A 14,249-nucleotide genomic window follows, 5' to 3' on the forward strand; every position below is an offset into this window, starting at 1 on the left:
TCCTGGTGTCTCCTCCTGGTGTCTCCTCCTGTGTCTCCTCCTGGTGTCTCCTCCTGGTGTCTCTTCCTGTGTCTCCTCCTGTGTCTCCTCCTGGTGTCTCCTCCTGGTGTCTCCTCCTGGTGTCTCCTCCTGTGTCTCCTCCTGGTGTCTCCTCCTGGTGTCCTCCTGTGTCTCCTCCTGTGTCTCCTCCTGGTGTCTCTTCCTGTGTCTCCTCCTGTGTCTCCTCCTGGTGTCTCCTCCTGGTGTCACTTCCTGTTGTCTCCTCCTGGTGTCTCCTCCTGTGTCTCCTCCTGGTGTCTCCTCCTGTGTCTCCTCCTGGTGTCTCCTCCTGTGTCTCCTCCTGGTGTCTCCTCCTGCGTCTCTTCCTGTGTCTCCTCCTGGTGTCTCTTCCTGTGTCTCCTCCTGTGTCTCCTCCTGGTGTCTCCTCCTGGTGTCTCCTCCTGGTGTCACTTCCTGTTGTCTCCTCCTGGTGTCTCCTCCTGTGTCTCCTCCTGGTGTCTCCTCCTGGTGTCACTTCCTGTTGTCTCCTCCTGGTGTCTCCTCCTGTGTCTCCTCCTGGTGTCTCCTCCTGTGTCTCCTCCTGGTGTCTCCTCCTGTGTCTCCTCCTGGTGTCTCCTCCTGCGTCTCTTCCTGTGTCTCCTCCTGTGTCTCCTCCTGGTGTCTCTTCCTGTGTCTCCTCCTGTGTCTCCTCCTGGTGTCTCCTCCTGTGTCTCCTCCTGTGTCTCCTCCTGGTGTCTCCTCCTGTTGTCTCCTCCTGTGTCTCCTCCTGTGTCTCCTCCTGTGTCTCCTCCTGGTGTCTCCTCCTGTGTCTCCTCCTGTGTCTCCTCCTGGTGTCTCCTCCTGTTGTCTCCTCCTGTGTCTCCTCCTGTGTCTCCTCCTGTGTCTCCTCCTGGTGTCTCTTCCTGTGTCTCCTCCTGTGTCTCCTCCTGTGTCTCCTCCTGGTGTCTCCTCCTGTGTCTCCTCCTGTGTCTCCTCCTGGTGTCTCCTCCTGCGTCTCCTCCTGGTGTCTCTTCCTGTGTCTCCTCCTGGTGTCTCCTCCTGCGTCTCCTCCTGGTATCCCCTCCTGGTGTCTCCTCCTGTGTCTCCTCCTGTTGTCTCTTCCTGTGTCTCCTCCTGTGTCTCCTCCTGTGTCTCCTCCTGGTATCCCCTCCTGGTGTCTCCTCCTGGTGTCTCCTCCTGTGTCTCCTCCTGTGTCTCCTCCTGTGTCTCCTCCTGTTGTCTCCTCCTGTGTCTCCTCCTGTTGTCTCCTCCTGTGTCTCCTCCTGGTGTCTCTTCCTGTGTCTCCTCCTGTGTCTCCTCCTGGTGTCTCCTCCTGGTGTCACTTCCTGTTGTCTCCTCCTGTGTCTCCTCCTGTGTCTCCTCCTGGTGTCTCCTCCTGGTGTCTCCTCCTGGTGTCTCTTCCTGTGTCTCCTCCTGCGTCTCCTCCTGTTGTCTCCTCCTGGTGTCTCCTCCTGGTGTCTCTTCCTGTGTCTCCTCCTGGTGTCTCCTCCTGGTGTCTCCTCCTGTGTCTCCTCCTGTGTCTCCTCCTGTTGTCTCCTCCTGTGTCTCCTCCTGTTGTCTCTTCCTGTGTCTCCTCCTGGTGTCTCCTCCTGGTGTCTCCTCCTGTGTCTCCTCCTGGTGTCTCCTCCTGGTGTCTCCTCCTGCGTCTCCTCCTGGTGTCTTATAAACGTTGTCGTGTTTGTTTTTGTTCCAGTTGCACGTGTTTGGTTTCGGAGCAGATGAAAACGGAGACTGGAACCATTACTGGGCCTTGAACGCTTGGAAGAAGTTCAAGACTGGAGGACATCCTGGAGACTTTGAGTACGGCATCATCCTGAAGCTAGCGGAGCATCGATTCCTCCGCTTTTACCGAGGCTGGGGTCCTCATGCTCTTCATTTAAAGGACAACAAAGCAGCGAGCAACATGTGAAGCCAAAGACGACGAGTCAGACTCCAGATTGATGAACGTTTTGTGATTAGAAATCACTTCATCCGCAAATGTCAAAATATGTTTCACAAATGTATTTCTGATGCCATAAAAATCCACTATTAGCTTAGCTTAGCATTTATCATGCTTTTATTTTTATGTTTGAAATTCCATTGTTTTGCTTTAGAAGACAGTTTTCATGCTTTTATTTTGAAATGTTGCTGTGGGTACTTTACGGGCTGTTTTATTTCAACCCTGCTTTTATTTTAGTCGTTGATCGTGAAAAGTGAATTTCTCTCTGCTCACCTGTGAAGTTCCTGCTCGAGATCAAAGCTGGTGATCTTCATGACATCATCGATTATTGACCCTCTCAATAAGTCACCAGCGACGTGCTCAGGATGCTGTCGGTGTTAGTCAGGGCATATTGCAAAAATCTGGGAATAAATTCCTTACCAATAGATTTCTTCACAAACGTGTTCATAAAGGTTTCTTATAACAAATATAAAAACATTTAAATCCATCTCCCGTAGGAAGATCCGTGAGAGCGGCTCAAAGTCGGGGACCTGGAATAGAACTTTATTGGTTCTATATACTTATTGGTGAAAATGTGAAAATGTGAACCTTTGCTTTTGGTAGCTTGTGAGGGGTCAAACTAGGGGTTCTTTAGGATTCTGAATCCATTACAAACATTTGTTTCCCAAAAAATCCATTCCTTGGTGGAGAAATGGCCACGCCCACTTTTACATGTAAATTTACAGTAGCTCTATATGTTGATTTTAATATCTCGAATACTAGTTAAAAAATAAACTGCACCACATTGTTTAATGTATTAGGGGTCCAGGTCTGAGTCTTCTTCACACTCTACTGTTCTTAAAGTGGGGACTGGGACCCCCTGGGGGGCTTATGAGACACTGAGAGGGGGGTCACGAGATGCTTTCCATCACCAAATACAAAAGTTGAATGATCTAAAATTTCATATCTTACCCGTTATGGTGGAAAAAAAAACATTCAAATATTAGTTGAATTTTAACTAATGGTTCAAAAATGGTGAACAGCAGGTGTCTGCTGCTCCCTATGAAGGACATTTGACACATAAACTGAGTGTCTGTTCAGGAAACTCTGACTGTCCACACAGTGTTTATACATTATATTATTATACAGCATTTCTTACATTACTCTGCTGAAATAGAGACAGTGGGGTTCCCCAGTCTCTGGCTCAGTTATTGTGGGGGTCCAAAGCTGAAATGTTTCTGCTCTACATCATCATTGACACAGTTCTTGCACGCTGTACCTTTGTCATTTAGTTTACACTATGCCCCACTGACCTGAGCCAGTGCAGGTTCTCTCTGAGCCCAGTCTGTCCTTTTAACTGTGTTTATGGGCTGAGCCGGACCAAAACCATACAAGGTGACTTTTATCATTTGAGTTTGCATTTTTCAAATCTGTTTAAATAAGATCTTAATAAGCACAGAAGCATCTATTATATAGAAAACAGCATATTTATAAGGTTCCCTTAGAAACACGTATCAAAACACAACAACATACTATTTTTTACAAACTGTCTCTCCGAGTTTCTAAGCAGTAATCTAACAGTGTGAGTGGACCTGCACATTTAGCTCTGGATCACAGTGTGAGTGGATGGAGACATGAAGCAGGCTGTAAACATGTTCATGTCTGCTGTAAAAACAGGCTGTTTGAATGGGTGTGTATGTGACTTCCTGTGCTGCTGCAGCCAGCCTCTAGTGGACACTCCAGGAACTGCAGCCAGCCTCTAGTGGACACTCCAGGTACTGCAGCCAGCCTCTAGTGGACACTCCAGGTACTGCAGCCAGCCTCTAGTGGACACTCCAGGAACTGCAGCCAGCCTCTAGTGGACACTCCAGGTACTGCAGCCAGCCTCTAGTGGACACTCCAGGTACTGCAGCCAGCCTCTAGTGGACACTCCAGGTACTGCAGCCAGCCTCTAGTGGACACTCCAGGAACTGCAGCCAGCCTCTAGTGGACACTCCAGGTACTGCAGCCAGCCTCTAGTGGACACTCCAGGTACTGCAGCCAGCCTCTAGTGGACACTCCAGGAACTGCAGCCAGCCTCTAGTGGACACTCCAGGTACTGCAGCCAGCCTCTAGTGGACATTCCAGGTACTGCAGCCAGCCTCTAGTGGACACTCCAGGAACTGCAGCCAGCCTCTAGTGGACACTCGACGTACTGCAAGATTTGACACTTTCACATCGGCTTAATTTTTCAACATTAGAGGTTGTTGCATAAATGCACCAGGTGCTTTGCACTTGGGGATAAACGTATCATATCTGCTCAAATCTGTTGATCAAAACAGGAGTTCTTGGTTTTAACAGTGAACTTTTTGCTAGTTACTATAGCCATTAAAGAACTGGTATCCACATTTTCCAGTACACATATCATGCACCATCTATTACTCGATACCTGGTGTCAGTGTGTTTGATACTGGTTCTTATGGAAGGCGGTGGCTGAGTTAATCTAACTTGAAACTGAACCTCCAACAGATAGAGGGTGAAGCTGCAAAGCAAAGTCTCCAGGCCTTTATCAAAACCTGGGACTGGAAGGTTTAGCAGAGTCTTTGGGACCTCAGTGACTATTGATGGGTGGGAGGAGTTTATGGTTATAAGATGGTTCAAACACAGGACCCAATGGCTCCTGAGGAGCTTTAATTGTATGGAGAAAGGTGTTGAATGTATCTTGGCCTGCAGAAATGTTAAAGCTACAGCGTGCAAGAACTGCATCAATGATGATGTAGAGCAGAAACATTTCAGCTTTGGACCCCCACAATAACTGAGCCAGAGACTGGGGAACCCCACTGTCTCTATTTCAACAGAGTAATGTAAGAAATGCTGTATAATAATATCATGTATTGTTGAAAGGTCTCAGATGATTCAGCTCACCGGTCTGAAGCGAGGGAGACTGCTCATGGTCAACAGCTGAAAGCTCAGCTGACCTTTGACCCCTCACAGGAGAATTTCCCCTCAAGCTGAGTTCAGGCTGAATTTAGCTCATCACAAGTCATATTTTAACTTTTATAAACCTTATCATAAAAAGATGTATTACATGCATAATGTGTACTTATAACATTGTAAGGAGTGTCATATTATTATGTGTTAGAATAGTTGGCGCTTGTGTAAGTGCAGGCTGTAAATCTTATTGGGGGTCCTGGACTGCTCACATAGTGGGGTGTGTATAAGTGCCCTGTTAGAGATCAGGGAGTGTCCTGCAGCTGCATGACAAACACACATAGAACCATATATGTCTTGTTTTTGAGACATTATTTTTGACCTAACACAAAATGTAAACTGAAACTGTCATGTTGATGTTGAGAGTTAACCAGAGTATAAAGGAGGGAAGCACAAGCTTCTCTCTGGTTCAGTCTTCCTTTTTAGGACTTGACTTCTGCTCTACACTTGTTCTGCACCTGTGATCAGCTGACTTATATTCTCTTTTATTGAGCTCTAGTCACTCACTGTGAGAATAGCACTCTGTTGTAGGATTTGTATTATTTTGTAAGCTGTGTTATTATAAAATAAAAGGAAACCTTCCATTGTAAGGACTTTCCAACAAAAACCCTTTTCCTTTTAGATCTTATATTTTCCTCTTGTTGGACCACGACGGACCAAAGGGACAGAAGACTAAGGTAAGAAGCTTTTTGTCCCCATTGTTCCAATACCAGAGAGGAAACATAGACTGGGGAGGGACACTTTAAAGTGGTTAGGACCCACTAGGGTGTGAGAGACCCAAGGAGAGTCCCCTCCAGGTACCGGCTGTGAAGGAGGCCTTTCCAGTATTAACAGCCTCTGATCTGACCATAGAGGGGAACGACTTCAACACTGTAATAACTCAATAACTTTAAAGGTAGAAAAGCTGAATAAACTGTGTGTTTCTTTAACCGCTCCTAATAACCAATAGTGATGAGTTCAAGGCAGCAGCCATGTCTTTATGAAAGGCAGTTATTGGTCCTCCTGACCAGATTCACACTCGGCCCAGACCGACCAATCACAGTGAGGCAGGGTCGAGGTTTCAAGGTCAAGTAGTAAATAAGAGCAACAAACTAGGATATTAAAATAATTCCTAAAATGCCAACTGCTGAGCCGAGATCCCCGCGCTCTCTCAACAGTATAAACAGGACTGTGTGGACATTCAGAGACACTCAGTTTATGTGTCAAATGTCCTTCATAGGGAGCAGCAGACACCTGCTGTTCACCATTTTTGAACCATTAGTTAAAATTCAACTAATATTTGAATGTTTTTTTTTCCACCATAACGGGTAAGATATGAAATTTTAGATCATTCAACTTTTGTATTTGGTGATGGAAAGCATCTTGTGACCCCCCTCTCAGTGTCTCATAAACCCCCCAGGGGGTCCCAGTCCCCACTTTAAGAACAGTAGAGTGTGAAGAAGACTCAGACCTGGACCCCTAATACATTAAACAATGTGGTGCAGTTTATTTTTAACTAGTATTCGAGATATTAAAATCAACATATAGAGCTACTGTAAATTTACATGTAAAAGTGGGCGTGGCCATTTCTCCACCAAGGAATGGATTTTTTGGGAAACAAATGTTTGTAATGGATCCAGAATCCTAAAGAACCCCTAGTTTGACCCCTCACAAGCTACCAAAAGCAAAGGTTCACATTTTCACATTTTCACCAATAAGTATATAGAACCAATAAAGTTCTATTCCAGGTCCCCGACTTTGAGCCGCTCTCACAGATCTTCCTACGGGAGATGGATTTAAATGTTTTTATATTTGTTATAAGAAACCTTTATGAACACGTTTGTGAAGAAATCTATTGGTAAGGAATTTATTCCCAGATTGGCCAAATATGTGATAAAATACGTTTACGATGTTCAGCAGACTGGAAACACCTCATTCCCCTCAGGGCATCAAAACAATCAAATAAAAAAACATTCAAGACCTCAGCTGAGCTCCTCCTCCTCTTCCTCCTCCTCCTCCTCTTCCTCCTCCTCCTCCTCCTCCTCTTCCTCCTCCTCCTCTTCCTCCTCCTCCTCCTCCTCTTCCTCCTCCTCCTCCTCTTCTTCCTCCTCCTCTTCCTCCTCCTCTTCCTCCTCCTCCTCCTCCTCCTCTTCCTCTTCCTCCTCCTCTTCCTCCTCCTCCTCCTCCTCTTCCTCCTCCTCCTCTTCCTCCTCCTCTTCCTCCTCCTCCTCCTCCTCTTCCTCCTCCTCCTCCTCTTCCTCCTCTTCCTCCTCCTCCTCTTCCTCCTCCTCCTCCTCCTCTTCCTCCTCCTCCTCCTCCTCCTCCTCTTCCTCTTCCTCCTCCTCCTCTTCCTCCTCCTCTTCCTCCTCCTCCTCCTCCTCCTCTTCCTCCTCCTCCTCCTCCTCTTCCTCCTCCTCTTCCTCCTCCTCGTCCTCCTCCTCCTCCTCTTCCTCCTCCTCCTCTTCCTCCTCTTCCTCCTCCTCCTCCTCCTCTTCCTCCTCCTCTGTTATCTAATATCAAACTGTCAGATTCCCTTCTATGCAGTCGACACCTTTGTTTACACTGTTGGATCCACGTGACCTTCGATCAGTCATCCTCTGCTGACCTCAAGATGTCCATACGTCCCTCTGTCTCCTTCAGTATCTCCTTCCTTACGTCCCTCTGTCTCCTTCAGTGTCTCCTTCCTTACGTCCCTCTGTCTCCTTCAGTATCTCCTTCCTTACGTCCCTCTGTCTCCTTCAGTGTCTCCTTCCTTACGTCCCTCTGTCTCCTTCTTCAGTGTCTCCTTCCTTACGTCCCTCTGTCTCCTTCTTCAGTATCTCCTTCCTTACGTCCCTCTGTCTCCTTCAGTGTCTCCTTCCTTACGTCCCTCTGTCTCCTTCTTCAGTGTCTCCTTCCTTACGTCCCTCTGTCTCCTTCTTCAGTGTCTCCTTCCTTACGTCCCTCTGTCTCCTTCTTCAGTGTCTCCTTCCTTACGTCTCTGTCTCCTTCAGTGTCTCCTTCCTTACGTCCCTCTGTCTCCTTCAGTGTCTCCTTCCTTACGTCTCTGTCTCCTTCAGTGTCTCCTTCCTTACGTCCCTCTGTCTCCTTCAATGTCTCCTTCCTTACGTCCCTCTGTCTCCTTCAGTGTCTCCTTCCTTACGTCCCTCTGTCCCCTTCTTCAGTGTCTCCTTCCATACGTCCCTCTGTCTCCTTCAGTGTCTCCTTCCTTACGTCCCTCTGTCCCCTTCTTCAGTGTCTCCTTCCTTACGTCCCTCTGTCTCCTTCAGTGTCCCCTTCCTTACGTCCCTCTGTCCCCTTCTTCAGTGTCTCCTTCCTTACGTCCCTCTGTCTCCTTCTTCAGTGTCTCCTTCCTTACGTCCCTCTGTCTCCTTCAGTGTCTCCTTCCTTACGTCCCTCTGTCTCCTTCAGTGTCTCCTTCCTTACGTCCCTCTGTCTCCTTCTTCAGTGTCTCCTTCCTTACGTCCCTCTGTCTCCTTCTTCAGTGTCTCCTTCCTTACGTCCCTCTGTCTCCTTCTTCAGTGTCTCCTTCCTTACGTCCCTCTGTCTCCTTCTTCAGTGTCTCCTTCCTTACGTCCCTCTGTCCCCTTCTTCAGTGTCTCCTTCCTTACGTCTCTGTCTCCTTCAGTGTCTCCTTCCTTACGTCCCTCTGTCTCCTTCAGTGTCTCCTTCCTTACGTCCCTCTGTCTCCTTCAGTGTCTCCTTCCTTACGTCCCTCTGTCTCCTTCAGTGTCTCCTTCCTTACGTCCCTCTGTCCCCTTCTTCAGTGTCTCCTTCCTTACGTCCCTCTGTCTCCTTCAGTGTCTCCTTCCTTACGTCCCTCTGTCTCCTTCAGTGTCTCCTTCCTTACGTCCCTCTGTCTCCTTCAGTGTCTCCTTCCTTACGTCCCTCTGTCCCCTTCTTCAGTGTCTCCTTCCTTACGTCCCTCTGTCTCCTCCAGTGTCTCCTTCCTTATGTCCCTCTGTCTCCTTCAGTGTCTCCTTCCTTATGTCCCTCTGTCTCCTCCAGTGTCTCCTTCCTTCTAGAGCCCAGATGGATGTTTCTTGATGATATGCTGGGTCCTGTTGGGATGACAGAGACCGGTTCTGACCCGGTCCTGAGTGGAGAAGGCAGAAGCTTGTGCCTGGTCCACAGTATCCACGCAGAGGAAACATAAGCAGGCTGACATGGAGACAAACAGGGTGTACATGCAGTACTGTGATGATCCACCAGGGGGCAGAGGGACACCGGTGTGTAAAGGATCCTGATCCTGATTCTGGAGTTGGAGACGTTTGGGTGCGACGTGTGATTCATCACTGAGCAGGTTTCTTTGTCTCGTCCTCATTAACTTTGACAACAGCTGCTTGTTAACCTTTTTACTCTGCTGCTGTAAAGTTATAAAAGTCACATGACCACCTGCTCAAGTCGGACCAACCTGCACACTGAACAAGGAGCCGGTCTCCATCAGAGTCTTCATCACATGTTTAGTTAATGTGAACATACGTGTTATTATTCACAGATGTTAGTGTCGTGTAACATGTAGTTTGAACACTCAGTTCTCTGTTTGTTGTTTCAACATGTGAACTTGGGAACTGGGTTTACCTGAGCAGCACCTGAATGCAGCACCACTGGAAGAGTGTTACCTGAGGACAGTAATAACGTCAAAGTGAGTGAAGAGAAATGTCACCTGACAGGATTGTTTTATTACGTGTGTGTGTGTGTGTGTGTGTGTGTGTGTGTGTGTGTGTGTGTGTGAGTCTTTACAGATTTACCATAGCACCCTGCTAAAATAGAATTACAGTAATCCAACCTGGAGGAAACAAATGCATGAACCAGTTTTTCAGCATCATGTTGTGACAGGATCTGTCTGATCTTAGAGATATTACCAAGGTGAAAATAAGCTGTCCTTGAAATGTGTTTAATGTAGGAATCAAAGGACATATCCTGTTTCAATCAGCCTTTGTATAAATAGCACCAATTCAAGTGTTATCTCAAGTGGACGCTTTGCAAAGAGCAGGTAAAGGACCTGACTCTACAAAGAGCAGGTAAAGGACCTGACTCTACAAAGAGCAGGTAAAGGACCTGACTCTACAAAGAGCAGGTAAAGGACCTGACTCTACAAAGAGCAGGTAAAGGACCTGACTCTACAAAGAGCAGGTAAAGGACCTGACTCTACAAAGAGCAGGTAAAGGACCTGACTCTACAAAGAGCAGGTAAAGGACCTGACTCTACAAAGAGCAGGTAAAGGACCTGACTCTACAAAGAGCAGGTAAAGGACCTGACTCTACAAAGAGCAGGTAAAGGACCTGACTCTACAAAGAGCAGGTAAAGGACCTGACTCTACAAAGAGCAGGTAAAGGACCTGACTCTGCAAAGAGCAGGTAAAGGACCTGACTCTACAAAGAGCAGGTAAAGGACCTGACTCTACAAAGTGCAGGTAAAGGACCTGACTCTACAAAGAGCAGGTAAAGGACCTGACTCTACTTCATCCATCATGAGCACTTTAGCAAACATCCCAGGATCATAACCAAACAGCCGAGACTGTGTCGAGCTGTTCAGGGCCAAACACGATAACTTCAGTCTTCTCTTAGTTAAAGGACCAATCAGAGAGCTGCTATCTTCCTCTGTGATCAATCAGCCAATCAGAGAGCTGCTCTCTTCCTGTGTGATCATGAAGGAAACCTGCTGTGTTGAAGCTTCTCTGACAACAATGCAGCAGCCAGTATGTCCTCCTTCTAACTTTAGATTCTGCTCCTGAATGCTCTGGATCTGATTGGACCAGAGAAGGTAGGCGGGGCTTTGAAGGCCGTTTTGGACGCCCCTGGGTTTGCCAGATATGAGAGCAGTTATCAGGTGAACAGGCTACAGTGTCCACCACATGCAGAGCTGGCTAAACACTGAAGCTACAGTGTCTCTACATGCAGAGCTGGCTAAACACTGAAGCTACAGTGTCCACCACATGCAGAGCTGGCTAAACACTGAAGCTACAGTGTCTCTACATGCAGAGCTGGCTAAACACTGAAGCTACAGTGTCCACCACATGCAGAGCTGGCTAAACACTGAAGCTACAGTGTCTCTACATGCAGAGCTGGCTAAACACTGAAGCTACAGTGTCCACCACATGCAGAGCTGGCTAAACACTGAAGCTACAGTGTGCACCACATGCAGAGCTGGCTAAACACTGAAGCTACAGTGTCTCTACACGCAGAGCTGGCTAAACACTGAAGCTACAGTGTCCACCACATGCAGAGCTGGCTAAACACTGAAGCTACAGTGTCTCTACATGCAGAGCTGGCTAAACACTGAAGCTACAGTGTCCACCACATGCAGAGCTGGCTAAACACTGAAGCTACAGTGTCTCTACATGCAGAGCTGGCTAAACACTGAAGCTACAGTGTCCACCACATGCAGAGCTGGCTAAACACTGAAGCTACAGTGTCTCTACATGCAGAGCTGGCTAAACACTGAAGCTACAGTGTCCACCACATGCAGAGCTGGCTAAACACTGAAGCTACAGTGTGCACCACATGCAGAGCTGGCTAAACACTGAAGCTACAGTGTCTCTACACGCAGAGCTGGCTAAACACTGAAGCTACAGTGTCCACCACATGCAGAGCTGGCTAAACACTGAAGCTACAGTGTCTCTACATGCAGAGCTGGCTAAACACTGAAGCTACAGTGTCCACCACATGCAGAGCTGGCTAAACACTGAAGCTACAGTGTCTCTACATGCAGAGCTGGCTAAACACTGAAGCTACAGTGTCCACCACATGCAGAGCTGGCTAAACACTGAAGCTACAGTGTCCACCACATGCAGAGCTGGCTAAACACTGAAGCTACAGTGTCCTCCACATGCTGACCTGTGTGAGAGGAGGGGGGAGACAGCTCTCTGTGATGATTAGAGTTTAGACTGCAGTACTCATGTTAAACACTAGGGGGCACTAGCTCTCTGTGATGATTAGAGTTTAGACTGCAGTACTCATGTTAAACACTAGGGGGCACTAGCTCTCTGTGATGATTAGAGTTTAGACTGCAGTACTCATTTTAAACACTAGGGGGCACTAGCTCTCTGTGATGTTATCTCTGAGACGACCGGCTCCTGTTGTTGAGGAAGTTTGTAGTAATCTGAGCTGAAGGGTTCAGAAGCGTCTGACGGTTGAAGTTAGATGATGCTGAAGTCAGCAGCGTGTCTCTCGGAGGTTAAAGACAGACGCACTCTGAGTCTGCAAAACAAACCAGATATTATGGGACCTTGGTTGTCGTGGTAACCGCCGTCCCTATCAGCGCGTCAGGTCAGCACGTCTAGATCTGATCTACGAGCTCACCTGAGCAGCTCCGAGGATCAGACGGGGAAACGTGCTGATCCAACAACAATAAGTTAGTTTGATCGAAGTCCGAACAAGAAGAGCAGGCAGGTCGACTGGACGAGACGTCGACACCCGATGCAGCAGGTTCTGATCACACATGATGCAGCAGGTTCTGATCACACACGATGCAGCAGGTTCTGATCACACACGATGCAGCAGGTTCTGATCACACATGATGCAGCAGGTTCTGATCACACATGATGCAGCAGGTTCTGATCACACATGATGCAGCAGGTTCTGATCACACATGATGCAGCAGGTTCTGATCACACACGATGCAGCAGGTTCTGATCACACACGATGCAGCAGGTTCTGATCACACACGATGCAGCAGGTTCTGATCACACACGATGCAGCAGGTTCTGATCACACCCGATGCAGCAGGTTCTGATCACACACGATGCAGCAGGTTCTGATCACACACGATGCAGCAGGTTCTGATCACACACGGTGCAGCAGGTTCTGATCACACACGATGCAGCAGGTTCTGATCACACACGATGCAGCAGGTTCTGATCACACACGATGCAGCAGGTTCTGATCACACACGGTGCAGCAGGTTCTGATCACACACGGTGCAGCAGGTTCTGATCACACACGGTGCAGCAGGTTCTGATCACACACGATGCAGCAGGTTCTGATCACACACGATGCAGCAGGTTCTGATCACACACGATGCAGCAGGTTCTGATCACACACGGTGCAGCAGGTTCTGATCACACACGGTGCAGCAGGTTCTGATCACACACGGTGCAGCAGGTTCTGATCACACACGATGCAGCAGGTTCTGAGGTCAGTTCTTGTGTCCGCTCTGTCTTGATGGTTTCTGGAGTTTGGCAGGAAGTGTGTGCGCTGCAGCTCGGAGTCACACGAGGACGAGGTGATTCTCCTCCCAGTCTGCAGACAGCAGATAAGAGCTGTGATCAAACACAGTGAATCCTGTCATTAAGAAAAACCTCTCTGCTCATGGAGAGGCCACGCCCACGTCGTGTCCCACGCTGATAATGATGCTGCTGACCAGGATGCAGATCAACAGAGACAAGAGGAGCTGTTGCTTTGCCTTCTGGGAAACAGTATGTGAGGGGGGCGGAGTCTCCTGAGGTCAGACGAGACGTAAAGCAGCCTCTCTAGAGAATCTGTGTGTTTGTATCAACGCTGCGTGCAGACAGTCTGTAGAGGTGGCGTGCTGACAGTCTGTAGAGATGGCGTGCAGACAGTCTGTAGAGGTGGCGTGCAGACAGTCTGTAGAGGTGGCGTGCAGACAGTCTGTAGAGGTGGCGTGCAGACAGTCTGTAGAGGTGGCGTGCAGACAGTCTGTAGAGGTGGCGTGCAGACAGTCTGTAGAGGTGGCGTGCAGACAGTCTGTAGAGGTGGCGTGCAGACAGTCTGTAGAGGTGGCGTGCAGACAGTCTGTAGAGGTGGCGTGCAGACAGTCTGTAGAGATGGCGTGCAGACAGTCTGTAGAGGTGGCGTGCAGACAGTCTGTAGAGGTGGCGTGCAGACAGTCTGTAGAGGTGGCGTGCAGACAGTCTGTAGAGGTGGCGTGCAGACAGTCTGTAGAGACGGTAGAGGTGGCGTGCAGACAGTCTGTAGAGATGGCGTGCAGACAGTCTGTAGAGGTGGCGTGCAGACAGTCTGTAGAGGTGGCGTGCAGACAGTCTGTAGAGGTGGCGTGCAGACAGTCTGTAGAGGTGGCGTGCAGACAGTCTGTAGAGGTGGCGTGCAGACAGTCTGTAGAGGTGGCGTGCAGACAGTCTGTAGAGGTGGCGTGCAGACAGTCTGTAGAGGTGGCGTGCAGACAGTCTGTAGAGGTGGTAGAGGTGGCGTGCAGACAGTCTGTAGAGGTGGTAGAGGTGGCGTGCAGACAGTCTGTAGAGGTGGCGTGCAGACAGTCTGTAGAGGTGGCGTGCTGACAGTCTGTAGAGGTGGCGTGCAGACAGTCTGTAGAGATGGCGTGCAGACAGTCTGTAGAGGTGGCGTGCAGACAGTCTGTAGAGATGGCGTGCAGACAGTCTGTAGAGGTGGCGTGCAGACAG

General features: G+C 48.7%; 2 protein-coding genes across 4 annotated transcripts in view; both read left to right on the plus strand.

Moving 5' to 3' along the window:
- Positions 1–2,390, plus strand: part of LOC306822574 (CMP-N-acetylneuraminate-beta-galactosamide-alpha-2,3-sialyltransferase 1-like) — a 9,744-nt gene extending 7,354 nt beyond the window's left edge. Inside the window, exon 7 of one of the 2 annotated variants that reach the window (XM_079341693.1) lies at positions 1,694–2,389. In XM_079341693.1, coding sequence (XP_079197819.1) covers positions 1,694–1,909 — 216 coding nt within the window. In that variant the 3' untranslated portion in view covers positions 1,910–2,389. Of the gene's footprint in view, positions 1–1,693 lie in introns of both variants that reach the window. The other variant, XM_079341694.1, reaches the window with a different exon arrangement.
- Positions 1–14,249, plus strand: part of arfrp1 (ADP-ribosylation factor related protein 1) — a 60,079-nt gene that overhangs the window by 15,270 nt on the left and 30,560 nt on the right. The window lies entirely within an intron of this gene.

The sequence above is a fragment of the Symphodus melops genome, assembly GCF_947650265.1.
Source record: "Symphodus melops genome assembly, chromosome: 4".
In the NCBI taxonomy this organism is placed as follows: domain Eukaryota; kingdom Metazoa; phylum Chordata; class Actinopteri; order Labriformes; family Labridae; genus Symphodus; species Symphodus melops.